Source organism: Ruditapes philippinarum, unplaced genomic scaffold (genome assembly GCF_026571515.1).
Source record: "Ruditapes philippinarum isolate M1 unplaced genomic scaffold, ASM2657151v2 ctg1057_1_1_1_1, whole genome shotgun sequence".
NCBI lineage: Eukaryota > Metazoa > Mollusca > Bivalvia > Venerida > Veneridae > Ruditapes > Ruditapes philippinarum.
This window is the reverse complement of record NW_026860546.1, coordinates 228,228-248,712: the sequence shown is the minus strand read 5'-3', so window position 1 is coordinate 248,712 and position 20,485 is coordinate 228,228. Positions and strand designations below refer to the sequence as shown.

At 30.5% G+C, this 20,485-nt stretch overlaps 2 protein-coding genes across 6 annotated transcripts in view; one reads left to right on the top strand and one right to left on the bottom strand.

The window, feature by feature from the left end:
• LOC132760544 (WD repeat-containing protein 5-like) overlaps positions 1-13,808 on the bottom strand; it is a 46,530-nt gene extending 32,722 nt beyond the window's left edge. For 2 of the 5 annotated variants that reach the window (XM_060752531.1, XM_060752536.1), the window contains exons 1-4: positions 12,718-12,866; positions 9,230-9,448; positions 2,472-2,635; positions 1,162-1,246 (exon numbers count right to left, since the gene is read on the bottom strand). In XM_060752531.1, the coding sequence (XP_060608514.1) occupies positions 1,162-1,246; positions 2,472-2,635; positions 9,230-9,247 (267 nt within the window). In that variant the 5' untranslated portion in view covers positions 9,248-9,448; positions 12,718-12,866. Of the gene's footprint in view, positions 1-1,161; positions 1,247-2,471; positions 2,636-9,229; positions 9,449-12,717; positions 12,868-13,451 lie in introns of those variants that run through there. The other 3 variants (XM_060752533.1, XM_060752534.1, XM_060752535.1) reach the window with 3 other exon arrangements.
• LOC132760545 (3-oxoacyl-[acyl-carrier-protein] synthase, mitochondrial-like) lies at positions 2,912-20,456 on the top strand. Its single transcript, XM_060752537.1, has 5 exons — positions 2,912-3,034; positions 5,714-5,878; positions 9,269-9,469; positions 16,581-16,738; positions 17,294-20,456. Exons 2-5 carry the CDS (start codon positions 5,719-5,721, stop codon positions 18,092-18,094), a joined length of 1,320 nt encoding a protein of 439 aa, XP_060608520.1. The 5' UTR covers positions 2,912-3,034; positions 5,714-5,718; the 3' UTR covers positions 18,095-20,456.
• The last annotated feature ends 29 nt before the right edge of the window (positions 20,457-20,485 follow it).

The following is a 20,485-nucleotide window of genomic DNA, read 5'->3' as shown; positions in this document are numbered from 1 at the left end:
TTTTTTTGGTTGGTGTTTGGGAAAAAAATACCCCTACTTCACAGTGGTTTTTTTTTCAATTTGGAAAATAATCTACATTGAGTGAAGTTGGGTGAAAATGTCTGGTTTAATGCCAAAATTTATATTTTTACAAAAGTTAACACATATCATACTTATTTCATTAAACTTTATTTATCTTTGCATTAATATTTCAGATGTAATTTCAAAATCAAGATCTCTGATTTATGTTTGTTTTTAAAGTATGTCCATAATCTTTCAGCCTAGAAAATATCTCAAATCTCTGATTTTGGGAGTTTTTATTGGGAAAAATTACCCTGAAATGGAAATATTCCTTTTACCAGAAAACATTGTTAAATTGGGAATATCAATAAAAACAGCAGGAAAATATCAAATTGATGCTGATCAGACCAATATTTCTGAGATGACCTTCCATGTTGGATGCCTTCTTGTGAGCAAATATGATTCAATTATACCATTAATTAAATAGTTCATATTCAAAGCTGCACGCCTCCAGACGAGCCAAAATGAAAGTTTTGTTTTAGTTAATCAAACTTGAGAAAAAAGTCCATAGATTTTAAGACATGCAAAAAGATTCAAGCAATAATTTACATGTCATATGCGATTTAAATGACTGATTTTGAAGTACAGTATTAATCTCCGTATTTCTACTGCGTGACTGAAGCAGTAAAGGCTATTTTGCATTTTTTGAGCTCTTTTCGGTAATTTATGGGATAATAAGTGCCGTTTGTATAATGTGAAAATCACTTTTAAGTTCACTTCACATTATTTTACTTTTACTTTTATTTTGAAATACATTTTCAAAATTTTGTTCTGGAACATTTTATTCTTCTTGTGTGTTATAATTTATTTTACAACTTGTTCGAGAATTAAGCTGTAAACTGTGATAGGAAGGCAACATAATTTAACCTTTTATAGAGTTCATAAAAATACTTCATTTGAATTTAGACTAAGATGTTCAGCTTTATACACCAGCATCAGTTTGTTGACAGGCTATTTAAGAATTCAAGCTGTTGTTACTGAATGATTCTGTAAAACGCAAATTGGGAATGGGCTGACCATTCATGCCGGATCGATGCCTTCTTGCAAGCAAAGGAAAAAACACAATGACATGTACATATAAGTTTAAACAATATTCCTTACCTTAATAGATCCATCTATAAGGCCAACAGCCAATAATGATCCATCATCACTGAATCTGTTACACATTACATCTGCTGGACATTCCCTGTCAAATTATAACAGTCAATCTATGAAATATATTTTAACAATATATTATTTCTATGAAAATTTATGACTCAACTACCTATCTTATAAAATTGTTTATTTTTTTAGGACAATATAATAATTATCATATGACAATTTTTTTTCTATATGTCTATCCCAGTGTACCATGTCAAGTTTATAGTTGACAGGGATAGTTGGCAGGAATTTTACCATCTGCATGTCCTGGGTTTGCCAATTTGTCTGATTTGAAGTGACATCAGTGATTTTCTGATTTTTCTCACTTAATTGGGAAGAGGCCTTACAGCCTCTTGATTTTAGGAAAAATTATTGCTAAATTGCTAATTTGGGAAGTAAAAAGGCAGGTTTATTAAATTCAGATTTTTGAAAAAAAATTGCATGATTTAAAAGAAAATTACAATTGGGAAGAGGCCTTTTATCGGAGTCTGTGTTATATAAGCAAGAACATAACTGTTCATATACCCTCCCTGCAATCTCATTAAAATCATATCCTTATTGTTGCTTGAACACTACCCTTTGCTAGGTAGGAAAAATGGATTGAAAATGATGATCTGATTTTAATGAGATTGCCCAGTCCCTGGGGTACAGGAGCAGAGTTTACAAAGTTCTGACAGGTACTTAAGATGCCCCTTGTTTCTTTTTTACATCAAATCATTACAGTGTATTTCTTTATATTATACACCTGTCATGTAACATAATATAAGTTATTAGATTGTCATGCTGGCATCATTTTTGCCTCATAATACTTTTCATAAGAGAAATGGTAGTCTATACAAAAGTGTGCATGAAAAGTCATAAATTTATTTTCATTAATTCATTCATCATGATGCCTAATAAGTCATGTGGTAAAATATGACACATGTATGAGATGTCATGTATAATATAAAATTGTATTTTACTCATCCAAGAGGCCCGCTTCATACCAATTTCTTGAACTTATTAAAATATATCGATAATGCTCACTCAATGAGTCGGACATGTGATAATGATAAATCCTACATGTATATCATAGTCCTTATTATCTGATTATGTTTATATGTCATTGACTGTTCTATGAGTATGATAGATCTATAATAATAATAAATTTATAAAAATGAATGAACTGTGATAGATGCTGACACAAATTAGGTCAGTAAATTATGTCTATGACTTTGGGTAAGATCCTAATTCAAAACTTACACAGTAGCAAGTCTAATTTGACAACTTACACAGTAGCAAGTAGTTTCATATTTCCTTCAAGGTATGGTCCCTGTCGATGTCGACCAGATTCGGATTCAACAGAGAAGTCTCCCGAGGAGGCCAATGAAGGAGTTATGCTAGCCCGATGTGCCATTAAATCCATGCCGCCCATGTTGGGTAAATTCTTCGTATGCTGTAAAACATACATTTTCCTCAGATAATCAATCAGCAAAAAACACAACGATTAACCTTCAACTTCAAAATCAAATGGACCGAAATGAAAATCAAATCTCCTATGTAAATATTGCAGGTTCACAGTGAATAATTATTGTTACAGCGAATGGTGTAAAAGGTTATCAAATTAGCACTTATTTTCTTTGAGTTGATAAAACATCAAACAAATTAATATGTTTGAAGAATAATTAATTTTGATATGCATTTTGTTCAAAATCTATTTATTTTCTTGCTTTTATCGTTGCCAAATAAATTCACTTCTGAATAAGAATATGTCTGCGCCCATGAGACGAGTTGTGTAAAAACAAGTTTACAGCATAAAAGATAGATTGTCAACATCAAATCATATTGACTTGAGGTTTATTTTTGAGAATTAATGTTTACGTTTCATTTATTTACTTGTACTCTGCTCAGTTTTTTTTATTAACTAATAATACATTACTTTCGTTCTTGTGTCAATTCGTACCCAAGTTTGAAATGTGTTGTGTAAAGAATACAATTAATTTTTTTTCTCCAATGTTTGGCATAATTAAGGAGGTCATGAAAATGCAAAAATGTCTGTCAACCAACAAATAGATAAAATTAAGTTAAACAAGTTATTGGCCACTCAAAGTCTACCAGTTATAACTATGTTATTTTTAGTTCTGGCTTCCAAAACTTTATGAGCCGCTTTTTAATATTTTTGTTTTTCATCTGATGCGGCATTAAAGTTTTGGATTAGACCCGTTACGAAACCTAACCAGAATATCATAAGTTGATTTAACCCTATTTTTCACTTGCAAATACCCTTGTCCCAATCAATTCTTGTGCATTTTGCGATAAAACAATTATTTTAATATCATTCTATACCATTTAAAGTATCAAAACATTAATACCATCATTAAAATTGCCTATTTAACTGTAAAACATCAATTATCCCGACTAAAGTCAGCCATGACATTTAGGAGCTACGCAAGACCTCGTATGACGTCATTCGCGGGAACCAGTTAAAGTAGAGTCCTGTACGATGTTTAGAACACCGTTGTTGACATGATTTCAATATTTTATTATTCAAGATAATGTTTTATTTATTTCCTTTAATTATTTAGTACTTAAATATGATAATATTGAATACAAAAGTCAGTAAATCACCTTTTTCAATATCTTTAAAAAAAGTAATTTATTAAAAAATTGAAAAAACATGGGTTCGTAATAATAATATCTGTCATATTTTGCGGTTTGGATCGGAATATCCGTCCCGAGGTGACCCGCCCATTGGGCGGTAACGAGGCTTGCCGCAAACATATGTCAGATATTTTTTCTTGCATATCCTACCATATTCCATTATATTTTAAATTCTTTATCTTTATTTTCAATGAAAATTTATATCATTACAACCGTAACTACTTTCATTCAACAGCGTATGAATTACAAAATCATTCATAACGGTAAAATGATGTCATCTTTATCGTGCCATTGTACAGCACGCGACTCATCTGGAACCCCCCATGCCAGATGAAATTTCCGGCATGGTTAAAACTAACGGAAACGCCAGTCTGATATGTTAATCTTGTGTTCACGTGGTCAAACATTTTAGCAATATGGCGGCCAAGTGTTGATTTTTTTACCTGTCGGAAACTATTAGGTAGTTTATGTTCGTAATAAGATTTTTATTCGTCCTTTCTTGGCTTATCAACAGATTATATATAGTTTTATCAAAGTATGCTTCACTTTACTTAATGGCATGTCAGATGAATGATTACGAGGCGGAGCGTGACAGATTCCTGGCACGATTATTGGTGGACTTTCCCTTCGGGTCCGACTTCAGCGTTCACGTCATGTCAAAGTATATAAACGGGTACGCTGAAGACCTTAAGCTATGTTATTTTCGATCATGCATTTCGTATTGATTTATTCAGAGAAATATACAAATGTACATAAACACAAAAAAGCACTTAACAAATCTTATGAGTGTGCATGTATTAATGGTCTCATATGTTTGTCAATTTTTGTACGATCATGCTGAAATTTTCAATAAATACAGTTGAGAGACATGATATGATATTCCATTTGCTAAATATCATAAGCAACACAATTATACTGAATATGCCTAAAAAATGTGATAGTGCTTTATAAGTCAATGTCGCAAAAAAAATGTATCAATAATCATTGATAATTATTCAAATATCTTATGGCAACCTGACTGTTAATTTCATCCTGGGAGTGTTGTCGCATGGATGTGATTAGATTTATTTACTGTTGGACTGAATTTTCACATAATTTCACCCCATATAGATTTTATCACAAGTACATGTAAGTGATCGGCGCTGAGATTACCATTAAAAAACACATAGTGACAACATCCTTCCTGAACTTCACTGTACAGTGCAACAGAACATCGCCCAGTAACTAGCCAAGATTTATTAAACTAATTTAAAATCAACCCCAGAATTAAATCTGCAACGATGATGAATCAAAGATGTTAAAATTTTACGACATTTACGTTTTACGCAACATCACATTTATTGAGCATATTTATTAAATTTGTGTTTGTTATAGAATTGAATAAATGGAATAATTCATACCATGTGATTGAAAATTCCAGCATGATAGGGTCAATAATTATATTATGACTCACATTCTAAGATGCATGCACCCTTTTAAGATTTGTTAAGTGTATGTTAAAACTTGATTACATGAATAATAGAAAAGTAGGCAAATGGGGAAGTAAAAAAAAAACATTTTGTTCATTTTTTATTTTGCATTTCTCATTTTAAGGTGTCATTCAGTATTCCATGTATTGCTTCTATGTTTGATATACCTTGCTGATTATCATTGATTAACTTTAAAAAATATTGGGCCAATAAAAATGTGGCACCAAACTAGAAATGACACAAAAAATTTCACTGATAGATCTGATATAGAAATCTATATATTTTTTAATTGTTTTTTTTATTTGATTTTCTTTTTAATATACACATGTAGTTAATAGCTGGGCAAGCCAATATTAAAATACGATTTTATATTAATAGTAACTTTTGTTAACATATTACTTTAGGAACCATGAAGTGCATGATACGACAATATGGGACAAATTCTGCTACAAAAAGGCGTGTTGTGGTAACTGGTCTAGGTATGGTAACCTGTCTTGGAGTAGGAACCAAACATGTCTGGAATAGACTTTTAAAAGGTGAATGTGGTATACAGAAATTAACTGAACCAGGTGAGAACTTTTTTGCTGTATATTACTCACCAGTTACTTGTAACCCCTACTCCTACCCCCATCCTGGGAAATGTGCAGATAACCAGGTGAAATGATTCAAAATTGATAGATCCCTACTCTGACCTTTTATTTAGTAAAAATAGATTTAGCAACAAACATTGACATGTGCTCTTTTGTTATATGCCCAAAAGAATTTCGGGCATATTATGTTATACCCCCACGGGTCTGTCCGTCTGTCTGTCCGCACTACTGAATAGGGATAGGGGGGCAATTTAACTATAAACAGAACAAAAGAGAACAATAGAGATCATTCCGTAACAGTATAGTAAGGGGCCATTGGCCCTCTATTAAACAATAGAAAATAACAAAAGAAATGGCAACTTCTATCCGTCCATCCGTCCGTTAGCAATTTGGTTTCTGGAACATAACTTAAGTTCCATTTAGCCCACAATATTCAAACTTCATAGGATAATTGTCCATATTTGGTAGATGACCACTATTGATTTTGAGGTCACAAGGTCAAGGTCACCATTACCTTCAAACTGAAAACAATTTCCGGAGCATAACCTAAGTTCCATTTGGCCCACAATATTGAAACTTCATAGGATGATCACCATATTGGGTAGAAGACCCCTATTGATTTTGGGGTCACAAGGTCAAAGGTCAAGGTCACTATTACCTTTGAACTGAAAACAGTTTCTGGAGCATAACTGAAGTTCCATTTGGCCCACAATATTTTAACTTCATAGGATGATTGTCCATATTGGGTAGAAGACCCCTATTGATTTTGAGGTCACAAGGTGAAAGGTCAAGGTCACTATTATCTTAAAGCTGAAAACGGTTTCCTGAGCATAACTTTAGTTCCACTTGGCCCACAATATTCAAACTTCATAGGATGATTGTCCATATTTGGTAGGTCAAACAATCTCCTACGCAGTGATCTCCCCTTATCAGTACAGAGATCTCTGCCATCACAAACATTTTTATCAATTTTTTGATATTTTATATTTTTTAGCTTTTGAATTTATTATTCATTTTGTATACTTTTCATAATTTTTTTATAAAATATACCAAAAGCAGGTACGTAAAGTTTAAAGTTAAAGTTTTGCTAGATCATATTCTTAATTTTTTTATAGATTTTTGTAAGTGATTTAAAGGCAGCATGCCCATTATCATTTATGAATAGACCTACAACTTTGTATATTCAGAGAAGTATAAATTAAACATGTACAAAAGATGACATCATGGCAGCAGCTCCTAGTAACTTAAATTAAAATTAGTATATCTGGAAGACAAAAGCCCAGTTCTGAAATTGAGATAACCAAAAGTAAACTGTATCAAATTTATATATTATGATAATATTGAATTATATTTTACAATATTGAATTATATAATTATTATGATATTGAAAAGACTGACAATTTTCATGTTGTACTTTGAACAATTTGTTATTTACATTTCAATGCATCAAATTAACAAAATATTGCAAATTGAAAGAGAAAATTAGAATTTACCTTTTTATGAACTTTAGTTTTTTTCATGTTCACTTTTTTTTAAAATATAATAACCCTTACACACAGAAGTTATAATGCAGTGTAATTATAAAATAAATTAAAAAATCAGCAAAAAAAGTAACAGTTCAGCTTTGACAACGAAATGAAAAGAACAAAAAAAGTAGACCAATTGGCCTATAAGAATTTGTAATACCTAGTTTCAATTATTAATGGTTGTAGCTTTACTAAAAAGACAAATTACTGTGTCATTGTTTTCAAAGAGATTTTTAAATGTGCAATTTACGGATACTGTTACAAGTTCTTTATGTTTAGAGTAAACAAGTGATTAATATTATGTTTAATCATCATAGTCACCCCCATGGATCCATATTGGTGACTTGCTCTAGAAGGAGTCCACTAGAAGTAGTAATTTTTTTTTTTTAAACTGAAACTGAAACAGGATTTACTCCAAGAAACAATAATTTATTTAACTGACCTTGGGGCACCTGAGGGCTTCCTCCACCAGTAAAGCTAGAAAGTCGCCAATTGACCTTTACTCACAGTGTTGATTCAACGTTTAAAACCCAATTAAAATTTAAAAAAAAAATAATTTACAGTTTCACCCTTTAGCCCAAAAGAGTTGTTAAGGAGCTCCACTTAGGTCCAAAAGCCTTAAAGCACAACATTTAATATCTCGAACCAAAAATCCTGAGACTTTTAAGAGATTGGCATGTAAAGTGAAGCGTTTATCAATCGTTTCATGACATTACCTCTATAGACATTCGATAAAATACAACAATTAAAAGAAGGGACAAATGGTCAAATACAGCAAAGTATAGAACGGAAATTTGATAGAAAAGAATATCGTATCAAATATTGTAGAAAAGATGTTGAAAATATGTAGAAAACGTTGAATATAATAAATACTATGAGTTTATTAAAGTTTTGATAATTACTATTAGTTTATTAAAATTTTGATAAATACTATGAGTTTATTAAAATTTTGATACAGTATTAAATTCTAAAACAGTAACAGTTATTTTTCCATCATTTTTCAGCTCTCGCAAGGATTGAATTTATAGGTCCTCTAGTAAAAATAAACAGATATTCAGGGATATGTAAGGCAAAAAAAGTTAACTATTTACCTACAGCACTGCAATTAAACTCTCAGCACTGTAATTAACCTATACACAAAAATGATTGAACTTTTACTACAAAAAGTATGTCAATACTTATTATGCACTGGTATTAGATTTCTTTGCCTTTGTTTTCTATGATTAATCATGCAGTCAAAATAGTAAAATCATGCATAAAAAGTTAATTGGTAAAGGATTGAAAGAAACCAGTTCAGAAACATGAGACAGTGTTTGTGTTATGTAATTGACATTTTGTATTTTGTTTAAAATATTACTTTCAATGGATTATTAACATAATGTCTCATTTGTAGTTAATTTTTTATGTCATTTACTGAAATTCTAGATTAAAAGTTGAAGGTTAATAGATTTTCTGTCCTGAAAATGGTTCTTCATATTTCCCACATGTGAGATTATAGATATTAATTATTTAGCTACTTTTAAGAATCTATCAAAGATATTTTTTAATTAATTTTTAAAGAAGATATTTTTTTGTCTTTTGGTTTGTTTATCTGTGTTTTGAAGTTGTTTTTGTTTTTTGTTAGTTTTTATTTTTTTGGTATTTGCACACAATTTATAGGTCCAGATACTGTATTCATCAAATGAACGGTTCACAAATCTTAAAAATATTTTCTGTCCCATCATAATGAAAAACCTTAGTTGAGTTCCTGTGAGTGCTATCAGGATAATTTGCAATACAATTATGTAATAAATTTACTATTTACCTCATTTGTTTTAAGCATTCTGTTGCTTTGTTTCTACAGAATATGACCAAATTCCTTGCAAAGTTGCTGGGCTTGTTCCAAGAGGAAATAATCCAGGGGAGCTAAATCTAGATGATCATATATCACAAGCTGACCAAAGAGTGATGTCCCTTGCCAGTGCTTATGCGATTGTGGCTGCTGATGAGGCAATTAAAGATGCTGACTGGAAACCTAAATCAGCTGAAGAAAAACAAAGAACAGGTTGGTTGATGAATATTTAAATTTATTGTTTTCAGTATAATTGAATGATCTTGTGAAAAAAAGAATTAGGTAAGAATTGTAGATAACCATTATACTCAGTTGCCATGATATCACAGGTTCTATGATATCACGGTATTTACATTTTCTGTGACTGCTAGTAAAAGCAACACACGATGATATTATCTAATATTTTTAAAACTGGCACACTGAATTTATTTTCATCTGCCAGTAAATTTAATTTTCTGAATAATGAATGTATTCATGGAAAGAAAATTATTTTATAAAATCTTCATATTTGACTTCTATTTCCCTTAATTGTTTTTTACACACTCAAATAAAATAATTGTTATAACCACATATGCTGACATATCGTGTGTTCATATAGTTTGAATTTTATAGCAAGTTAACTCTTGGATGTTTTCCACAACTTAACCCATTACTCAATATACATGCCATTTAATGCCTTTGTCATCCCCCCCACCTATTCGTTGTCTAAAATTAAAAAAAAAATCCTTATTTAGATCCCAAACACTTGTTGTTTATTTTGAGAAATGTTGTTTAAAAAAATTAACCTATTTTTTGGAGCCACCCCTATCCAAAAGATACATCAGGGGGTTGCCAGAAGCCAAGAAAATTTTAGGAGTTGTGAGAGGCTAAAAATGACCCTAGGTCGATCATAAGGTAACATGTAACCAACACTGAAAAGCCTTTGACTCTATCTCAATCCATTGAAAAGTTGCAGCACTTTAAAATCAATGTTGATGGAAAAAAATCTATGCAAAATAATGATTTTTGGCAATTTTGAGATGAACCCTCGTTGCCATGGTAACAGGAAATTTAAGACTGAGCATGTTGTTACAAAGGCAATGGTCCAGTCAACATTTGTGTCAAGTTTGATTAGTATTGAAGCAGTTTTTATAGTTTTATAGCAATTTGAACTTGTAATGGGAGATTTTTCAATGAAAAGGGCCATTTTTCACAAAATGCTCATGCAGTAATGGGTTAACTTGAAGATTTTGACCCATCTATCCTTCCATACTTGTATTTTTGGGGATTACCGTGATACCATAGTAACCTTCTCTTAAATTACCCAAAATTGCAGACATTGAAAATAGTTTAAAAATTGACATTTAAATTGAAGAAATAAGTTTTTGACATACAGTCTTAGAAAAGGATCAGTTATTAAATAGAAGAAAAATCTCATTCATGTATGATATTTATATTGGAATAGTTTCCCATAAATGTTAAGTACCGTGATATCATAGAACCCCGGGCTACCCTTTGATAATTCATTATTCTAAATGAATATTTATATAGAATTAAGTGTTATTTTGCTACCAAAATGCTTTTGACACTAATTTGACACAGTGTTTTTCTGTGATTTTTAGAAAATGTTGTGTTTTAGGTAATTATTTGTTTTATTATGACATAATTAAAAAGCTGAAACTGAACAAACAAAAATATAATGAAGTTGAAAATCAACATAAGTTAAGTTAACATTTGTTTACTGATGTACACCACTGTTTCCACTCTTACCTGGTCTCCACTGTTTGAAAATGTCCAGAAAAAAAAGATAAGAAAGATTTTAATATCCATGAAAATTTTAAAAAAGGCATGACATTGTATGCAAAATAATGCCTGCATATTTTTTATTTAATCAAGGATTATTTTCTTTTGAAAATAGAGAAACATAAATATAAACCAGTCAAAACTAAAATTTAATGGTTTTATTTATCAGTATTCAAGTATTAAGCAGAGAATAAATAATGTGTTTTTGTCAACACATTTTTTGAACATTTAAACAATTTGATAACCGAGGTTAACAAAATGTAAACATTACACCAGTTAGCGTACAGTTGAAAACTCGTTTAATTTCTATTTGCACGCTTTATCAATCCTATCAGTTTGTTTTTCTACTCTATAAGTGCAATGACTTAACTTTAGAAAAACAAAAACAAACCAATTATTTATATATTTATAAAACATTCTATTTATATATTTTGTTAAAATATTATGTAATATCAATTTCAAAAGATTTAAACAGAATTTGGTAGCCTGGGTGAGATTAAAAGACTGTAATTGTAAGAATGAATTGATAAACAGTTTTGCAAATGTACCTTAGATCATATTAAAGATAGTAATACTGTATAAATGTAAATAATTGTGCAACAAATTAGATTGATAATTCTCACAATAAGAGAAATATCCTAAGTGATAATTCTTACAATAAGAGAAATAGCCTAAGTGATAATTCTTACAATAAAAGAAATATCCTAAGTGATAATCCTTACAATAAGAGAAATATCCATGTGATAATCCTTACAATAAGAGAAATATCCATGTGATAATCCTTACAATAAGAGAAATATCCATGTGATAATTCTTACAATAAGAGAAATATCCTAAGTGATAATTCTTACAATAAGAGAAATGTCCTAAGTGATAATTATTACAATAAGAGAAATATCTTAAGTAATAATTCTTACAATAAGAGAAATATCCAAATGATAATTCTCACAATAAGAGAAATAGCCTAAGTGATAATTCTCACAATAAGAGAAATAGCCTAAGTGATACTTCTCACAATAAGAGAAATAGCCTAAGTGATAATTCTCACAATAAGAGAACTTAGCCTAAGTGAAAATTATTACAATAAGAGAAATATCTTAAGTGACAATTTGTACAATAAAAGTGATCCAAGTGATAATTCTCACAATAAGAGAAATAGCCTAAGTGATAATTCTCACAATAAGAGAAATAGCCTAAGTGATAATTCTCACATTAAGAGAAATAGCCTAAGTGATAATTATTACAATTGAGAAATATCTTAAGTGATCATTCTTACATTAAGAGAAATATCCAAGTGATAATTCTCACAATAAGAGGTTTTCCTAAGTGATAATTCTCACAATAAGAGAAACATCCTAAGTGATAATTCTCACAATAAGAGAAATATCGTAAGTGATAATTTTCACAATAAGATAAAATATCTTAATTGATAATTCTTACAATAAGAGAAATATCTTAAGTGATAATTCTTACAATAAGAGAAATATCTTAAGTTATAGTTCTTACAATAAAAGGATATCCTAAGTGATAATTCTTACAGTAAGAAAAGTGTCATTAGTGATAGTTATCACAAGAGGAACATGAAAAATATATTATACAACAAAATTACAAGATATTAAAATTGATTCAGAAAATGTACAATATTACAAAAATTTATTGTTACAATTAAGTTTCCTTACCTTTCTATTCTTAATAAAATTCCCACAATTGTTTTTATACAGTTTTGTATCCTGCTCAAGTCAGCTGTAGTCTTAAAGTGACAGAGTCTTTGGCATAAGTCCCAGAAAAATATTTTAACATGTTTGACATTTTTCATTGTAAATAAAGATGGTTCTGTCTTTGAGACAAGGTGACCCCCCTAACATCATGTTTTGTGTATCATTCTTTTGAGCACAAAGGTATAGTAAATTAAGATGAAATTCATTGTTTTAAATTAATTGGGCCATTATTTCATGCTATTGTTGTTATTGAATTAAAAATCTGCACACGATTGTTTTGATGTTGAAATTTTGGGTCTGGTTGCATATTAAATACTTGATATAGTTGTCATAGGTAATGGTAAAGTACCAGGCCCTGAATAATGAATCTTGGCCTATAGTGGACCCCGACCACCATGAATAGATATTTTTTTATCGTACATGAAAATTTCCATTGAAAATGAGTTTTTTACTCTATATATAAAATAGCAAAAATTAGAATTTTTCGACTACAGGATCAACATGTAAGTGATTAATTATGAACTTCTAAGATGTTGAAAATGCTTTAATAAAAAGTTGTAAACAGATGACCATAAATTTACTTTTTTTTTTAAAGCATAAAAAGATTATAATTAATTTACTTCTTAAAAAGAAAAGCATGAAAAAGATTATCATAGTATAAATTTCTTCATTACTCTGCAAATACATGTACTTACGTAATCAAAATATCCAGTTCAATTATTTCAACAAATTTGTACGAAGTTTAATTTGATCGTAATAAAGACCTACAGTATCTGATTATGAACTTAATTGTTTTTACCCTCCAGACATTGAGACAAGTCACTAAATTATCCCGTAGTTCATATCTGCCATGTATCGCAATCGGAGATAAATCAATTAAACAATATATGTCACTCTATTTTATTGTTTCTCTCACAGCTAATTTGATTGTTTAACAAAGTCTATCTGATCAGATAAGCTTATATTTAATTTTGTCAAATTTCGGGTCAAATCTTTTGAACAAACAGTGAAATCTGACCGCTACAATTTCTGATGTTTTACGTCTGCCGTTCCCGACTATTATTTTCTCTCTATAAATTTGTTTGTATCATTTAATCTATTATAGGTGATTATTCATCTATAATTGCACACTTTCACTGGAATTGAAGCGAAATTTGTCATCTGAATAAATTGTTTATCTGATTTATTGAAAATATTTTTGCATTAAATACATTAACTGGTGAATAGAATTTGTTTAATTTACCTTGCCTTAAACTTCTTATTTAGATCTATTCAAGTTAATGTCTTTAAAAGGAAACCAAAGCTTTAAAACTATTTTTTTGGTGTGCTTAAAATTCAAAAGAAATTTTTGATAAAAATTTGGTGTTTTTTTTTCCTTCTATGTTTAAAGAGATAAGACTAGCTTTGATTTTGTCATGATTATTTTTTATATATTTTAAATGTCTTTTTGCTCGTGGTTGCAGACTTAAATTAATGTTTGGTTCTAGTCCTTTTGAAAATCTTTGTCCTGCATATTAAACAAGCAATGATATTGCATTGCCTTAAAAAATGTTGAATATATTCAAATGGCTTTAAAAGTTGTAAAATATGTAAAAAAAAAAAACAAAAAAAAAAAACAGTTAAATGTAAGATTCCAAAAACAGTTAAATGTTAGATTCCATTAAAAAAATCAGTTTGTTCTACCTTGAGCATTAGTTGCCTAAAAGGACATTAAAATGTTTGTAGCATTATGCCTTAAATAACCGCAAAAAAACTCCAAAAAGCATTGTGTTGCCTGAAAACAGTTAATGTGTGTTGCTTAATTAGATTAACACACTTTGAATGTGTGTTGTCACAAAAAGCTGCTGAATCAGTGTTAATATGTTGTATGAAATACAATGCTGTTGAAAAATTGTTAAAAGAGTGTTTTTTTGGAAAAGACATTCAACATATTTTGCCTGAAGAACACTTGACTTTATAACTATGATTATTATGTTACCCAAAAGACAGGTTTTTATGTGTTTCTTAACAGTGAAACATGTGTTACTTGAATAACTGTTAGCACCAGTCCTAATTTGCCCTGAATACAGTTAAATATATAGACTGTCTAAAGAATTATTAAATGTGTTTGCCTGTAAAAAAGTTCATTTTTGATATATCATAATTGAATTATTGTTTTATCAGATAGGCCAGCAAAAAAAAAAAAAATATTGTGAAAGAATTGATCTTGAAATCTTGCTTAGATTTCAAAAAATTGTAAGAGCCAACATTTCGATTTAAAGCTGCATGCCTCAAAATTCCTGCTAATTTTCATGAAAATTTTTAAAATGTAATTAAGAGTGAAATATTGTTAAGTGAACAAAGAAATAAATTTACACATTGCAATCGGTACTTAAAATCTACAAAAATACAAAAACTAGCCTATATAATTATACAATATGCAAAAATAGCTGTTACTGTGTTAAGTCACTCAGTAGAAATATGGTGAGTCAATACTGTCAAATCAGACATTAATTGCATATTATTATTATAGTAACATGTAAATTATCTCTTTAATTGTGAATATTTTTACTTTTCTTAAAATCTAACAGTACATTTTTCACAAGGTTGATTTCTTGAAATATTTTGGCTCATCTGGAGGCATGCAGCTTTAAGTTTTAAAGCAGAAGTTTTAGCATCAAAGAAAAAAAACAACAGAAAAATATCATTTGTTATTACTCCATGTCAGTAAATGAAATAATATTTGGATATTTTTCAGTACATGCATTAGATATCATTATTTTCAAAGAATCAAGTATTCCTAAATAGACCTAGATTAGCACAGTAGTAGTGGTTTCATTTGTACATAGAATTATGCATAGGTGCACCGGACAGCTTTCCTCAACCAATAAAACGGCTCAGTTGCCATACAAAGTTTAGTTGCCATATAAAGGTCAGTCGTATATGACTAAATCTTCCAATGTGACCAGTACAGACCTAGGTCAGTCGGCACACTGTCACCCAGATCAGACCAAAAAAATGTTACTGTGCCATCTGGTCATGGTCTGCACTGTTGGCTATTCAGTCAGTTCTTATTTTTAAAAAAAATTCCCCTAAAAGTGATGAATGGTTTTGTTGAGATTGAAAGATTGACAAGTCTAATTTTTAAGATATTTAGTGCGAACAATTGTTAAAACACACCTTGAAGTATAAAAATTTATTTTGCACGTAACAGTGTCTATAATGAGATTGTTGTATGAACTATAGTTCATTTTATATGAACTATCAACGAACTGTCTTACGTGGATTATGCGTAAGTGTAGTCTCAAGTATCTTGTATTTTCATGTTTGATCAAAAATTGGGATTTTGTTTACACTTTCGAAATATGTTGTAAGTAAACAAAGCTTTGGATTATGATAAATAATCTATGAGTGTGACACTAATGTAGTATGTTTTATTCACTTTCAATATACTTTCTAGATTATGTTTTCAAGTTTTGTCTTTCAACATTTGTGAATATTTCAATTTGCTATCTGGGTGTTAAGAAAAATGCACCATATTTCATAGCTGATGGTCTCAGGCACTCACATTAATGCATTTTATCACAGTGAGTATTATAGTTCTGTCAGCTATAATCTTGGCTTTGACTACATTTTAGTCCTTTACTGTCTTTACATATCATATGTTAGGATAACTAGTAAGATGGTTAAATCAAATATAGTACCAGTTACGGCAGCTTTAACAGCTGTTGCCCATAATAGGCAAGCCAAATAAAATACATGTAGTTTGAAATTTTGAGTTTGCAATATTTTGGCCAAGGTATGTTATCTGATTTTATAGTAGAAATATAATTATATTATTTCAGGTGTGGCTATAGGTATGGGTATGGTTGGGATGCAGCATATAGCTAATATTGGACAGATATTTAGGGAGCAAGGTTATCGGAGAGTCAGTCCACATTTCATACCAATGGTGCTGGTTAACATGGCGGCAGGACACGTCAGTCTCAAATATGGTTTACAGGTATTCATAGACAACTATTTTCAGTCCACATAAGCATTTATTCAGTGATTATGTCATCAGATAAGCTAAAAAGTTACAAATGCTTCCGAAATGCTAGTGGTTCTGCTTGAATGGCAGTTTATGTATGAAATTATGCAGAGGGGCATCTGAGGTCATCCTCCACCACGAAATGATAGAATATGACGTTGCAGTGATGTATGGCTTAAAACCTAAATAAGAAAATTAAATTCACTCATAATAATATAAGATAAAACACTCCATCTTCCATGCAAGTGATCAAGGCATTCAACCACATTGCATATAAAGCAAAGTGGAATTTTATATTTAATCTGGGATGTTTTAAGTTTAGTATTTAAATGACAGTGTGAGCTTCTGACTGGTATAATTTATGATAGGATCCTATTTGTTTCACATTATAGGCTTATATTGCTTTAAACTCTTATTTAACTTTTGTGTGTTTGAAAATGTTGTTTCCATGAACAAGAAACTTTACAATCTTCATTTGGATCAAACTGATATCAATTTTCTATAATTATAAGCTTAATTAAATTTCAGGGACCAAACCATGCAGTGTCTACGGCATGCACTACAGGATTACATGCGATTGGTGATGCAGCACGTTTCATACAGTACGGAGATGCTGACGTGATGGTTGCCGGGGGAACCGAGGCGAGTGTAGATCCTCTCAGTATTGCGGGCTTTGCTCGTATGAGAGCTTTAAGTACAAAATTCAACGACACCCCTGAAATTTCCTCAAGACCTTTCGATAAAGACAGAGATGGTTTTGTTATGTCCGAAGGAGCAGGAGTTATGGTACTTGAAGAGCTTTCACATGCAGAAAATAGGGGTGCTAACATTTATGCAGAGGTACTTGGTTATGGTCTGTCAGCAGATGCACATCATATTACTGCACCGTCTGAGGACGGTACTGGAGCATATAATTGTATGAAAAACGCTTTAAGGCATGCAGATGTGAAAACAGATTGTGTGGGGTATATAAACGCTCATGCAACATCAACCCCACTAGGTGACAAAGCTGAAAGTAGTGCAATATATCAATTATTCGGAGAAAATTGTGAAAATTTACTTGTTTCTTCAACAAAAGGTGCTACTGGGCATCTTCTCGGAGCAGCAGGCAGTTTGGAAGCTATGTTTACTGTTTTAGCTTGTCATTCAGGCAAAGTCCCGCCTACTGTAAATCTTGACCAATCAGACACTGGTTATGATTTAAACTATGTTTGTAAGACTTTCTCTGATTGGACTAACCAAAGAAGGGTAGGACTGAGCAATTCATTTGGATTTGGTGGTACTAATGGAAGTTTATGTTTTAGCAATTTTGATAAAATTTCAAGATGATATAATATTAAAATTTTTAACTTATCAAGTAAATTTCATTGATATTATTGTGTTCTTAAGACTTACAATTTTTTTTTTAAGCTGCACACCTCAAGATGAGCAAAAATATTTCGATAAAATCAAACCTGAGAAAAATGTACTAAGATTTTAAGAAAAGTATAAAGATTGAAAATTCAGGTAATAATTTACATGTGCGAGTAATGACTGCCTTTTTAGTATTTACATGTATAACTATATTTCTACTGCGTTACTAATACAGTAAGGGCTATTTTTGCATATTTTGCCTCTTTATGGTTATTTATATGGGTTGTAAGTGCCATTGCTAATGTGTAATTTGCATTCTTTTGGTAACTTCACAGTTTTATACTGTTAAATACATTTTAAAATTTTCATGAAAATAAGCATGAATCTGGAGGCGTGCTGCTTTAATTTTAGCATTGAAATATTGCATTGATCACTTATTTATATCAGTCCATATATAAAGATAAAGTGTTGAGAACTCTTTGATAAAAAGTTGAAGTTAAGGTGCTTAAGGTCATTGACTTCAAACCACTTGCCCCTCACCGCTGCGGGTTCAAATCCTGATAGGGACTTTAGATTCTTTATGTGAGGAAGCTATCTAGCTAGCTTACAGAACGTCAGTGGTTCCATTAGGGTGCCTGTTCATGCCTGATATAATGCACAAAGGGCAACTGAGGTCTTCCTCCGCCAGTAAAGCTGGAACGTTTTCATATGAGCTGTCCTATACTCTGTTGATGTGGTGTAAAACCCATCAAAAACACAAAAGTCACAACAGTTTTGTTATTAATTCTTTACACTTACGGTCTTACCTTATTTCTATTTATCATTTTCTGCTAATTAAACAGGTGTAAATTTTTACTTGATAATTTAAATGAACAAAATTCACTAAACATTATTTCATCTTTTATTAATTCATAAATTATAAAAAAGACTTGATTTATATTGCTGCTAATGGGAGACAAATTTGTTTCAATCATTGATTTGTAAGTTTTCAAGATACATTGTAAATTGTCAGTTCACCTGAATGTTTTATCACTTCTGATGATTTTGATCTTTTGTTAAACATAAATAGACATTTGTTGTTTCTCCTTAAAAGTTTTCTGTACAGTACAAGCACAATACAGAGACGGGAGGTAACTGTTACAATAAATTTAACCATGAAAGTTGAAGTTACTTCCCTTATAGTTTAACAAGCTTAATACGAAAAGATAATCCTGACGAAAATCACCATCAGGTGGGCAATATTATAGTATAAGGTGATAACATTCAACTTCACATATGTAAAAAAAATAAACATTATTATTTAACTCACTTGTTAGACACATAAAACAAGTTATTTCTAGAGATCGTGGGTGTTTTCAGAATGAGAAAAAGACATTTAGGTACATACAGTTCTGGTGCACTCTTGTTCATTAAGTCACAAACACTTAGTTCCTTATTTTTCCTGAATTGGTTGCGAGACATTGCTTTGGTTTATATGTTTAACATGTCTATATGTATAGTGACCTTTCAAATAGAAGCTTTCTGTTGAAAAGAAAGGTATGAATAGGCAGCACCTGTTTATTTAAAGATGTATTTATTCAGTTTTCTATATTTGTTCGAATACATCTGTATATTTTACTATTTTTCTTTTGGAAAAAAAAAGATTAAAAATAAATAATTGTGAGTTTTTGTTTTGTTTTTGTTTTTAAGAAAGCAAATTCAAGTCAGAAACAGGTTTGATTTTATGTTTGTTTGTAGGATAGCATATTTAAGGTGTCCATCTTTTTCAGAAACAGTTAAAATATTACAATTTATTCTTGAGCAAATACATACATAACCTAGCGCATTTGGCTCCAGACAGTTGCCCCCGGACGTTTACCTCCCTTTTTGCGATGTCGGACATTTGTCTCTCGTATGTTTGAAATGGGCGCACATTTGTACCTTTTAGCGGCATGCATCCAAATGAGCCAAAATATTTCAAGAAAATCAACATTCATATAATGTTCGATTTTAAGAAAAGTAAAAATGTTCACAATTTAAGAAATAATTTACATGTTAAATGAAATTAATGACTGATTTTTCAGTAGTAATATATCTACTATGTAAATTACTATTGCGAGACTAACCCAGTAAGGGTTATTTTTGCATATTTTGACCTATTTTAAATTGATAATTTTATACAGGTTAAGTGCCATTTGCAATGTGTAATCACGGTTAAGTGACAATATTTTACTTTAAATACATTTTTTTAAAGAATCGGAAAATAGGCATTAATTGGAAGGCATGCTGCTTTAATTCAATCTGAACAAAAACATTTAATGTGAAAACCACAGTGTAATTGTTCCTAAAAATTTCAAGATAATACGACGTTTCTTAACAACTCGTTTT

Excerpts from the sequence above, each read along its gene's own strand:
- LOC132760545 (XM_060752537.1), top strand. The coding sequence starts at position 5,719 with ATGAAGTGCATGATACGACAATATGGGACAAATTCTGCTACAAAAAGG. Across the intron at positions 9,470-16,580 it reads TGAAGAAAAACAAAGAACAG|GTGTGGCTATAGGTATGGGT; the intron begins GTTGGTTGATGA and ends ATATTATTTCAG. Across the intron at positions 16,739-17,293 it reads GTCTCAAATATGGTTTACAG|GGACCAAACCATGCAGTGTC; the intron begins GTATTCATAGAC and ends ATTAAATTTCAG.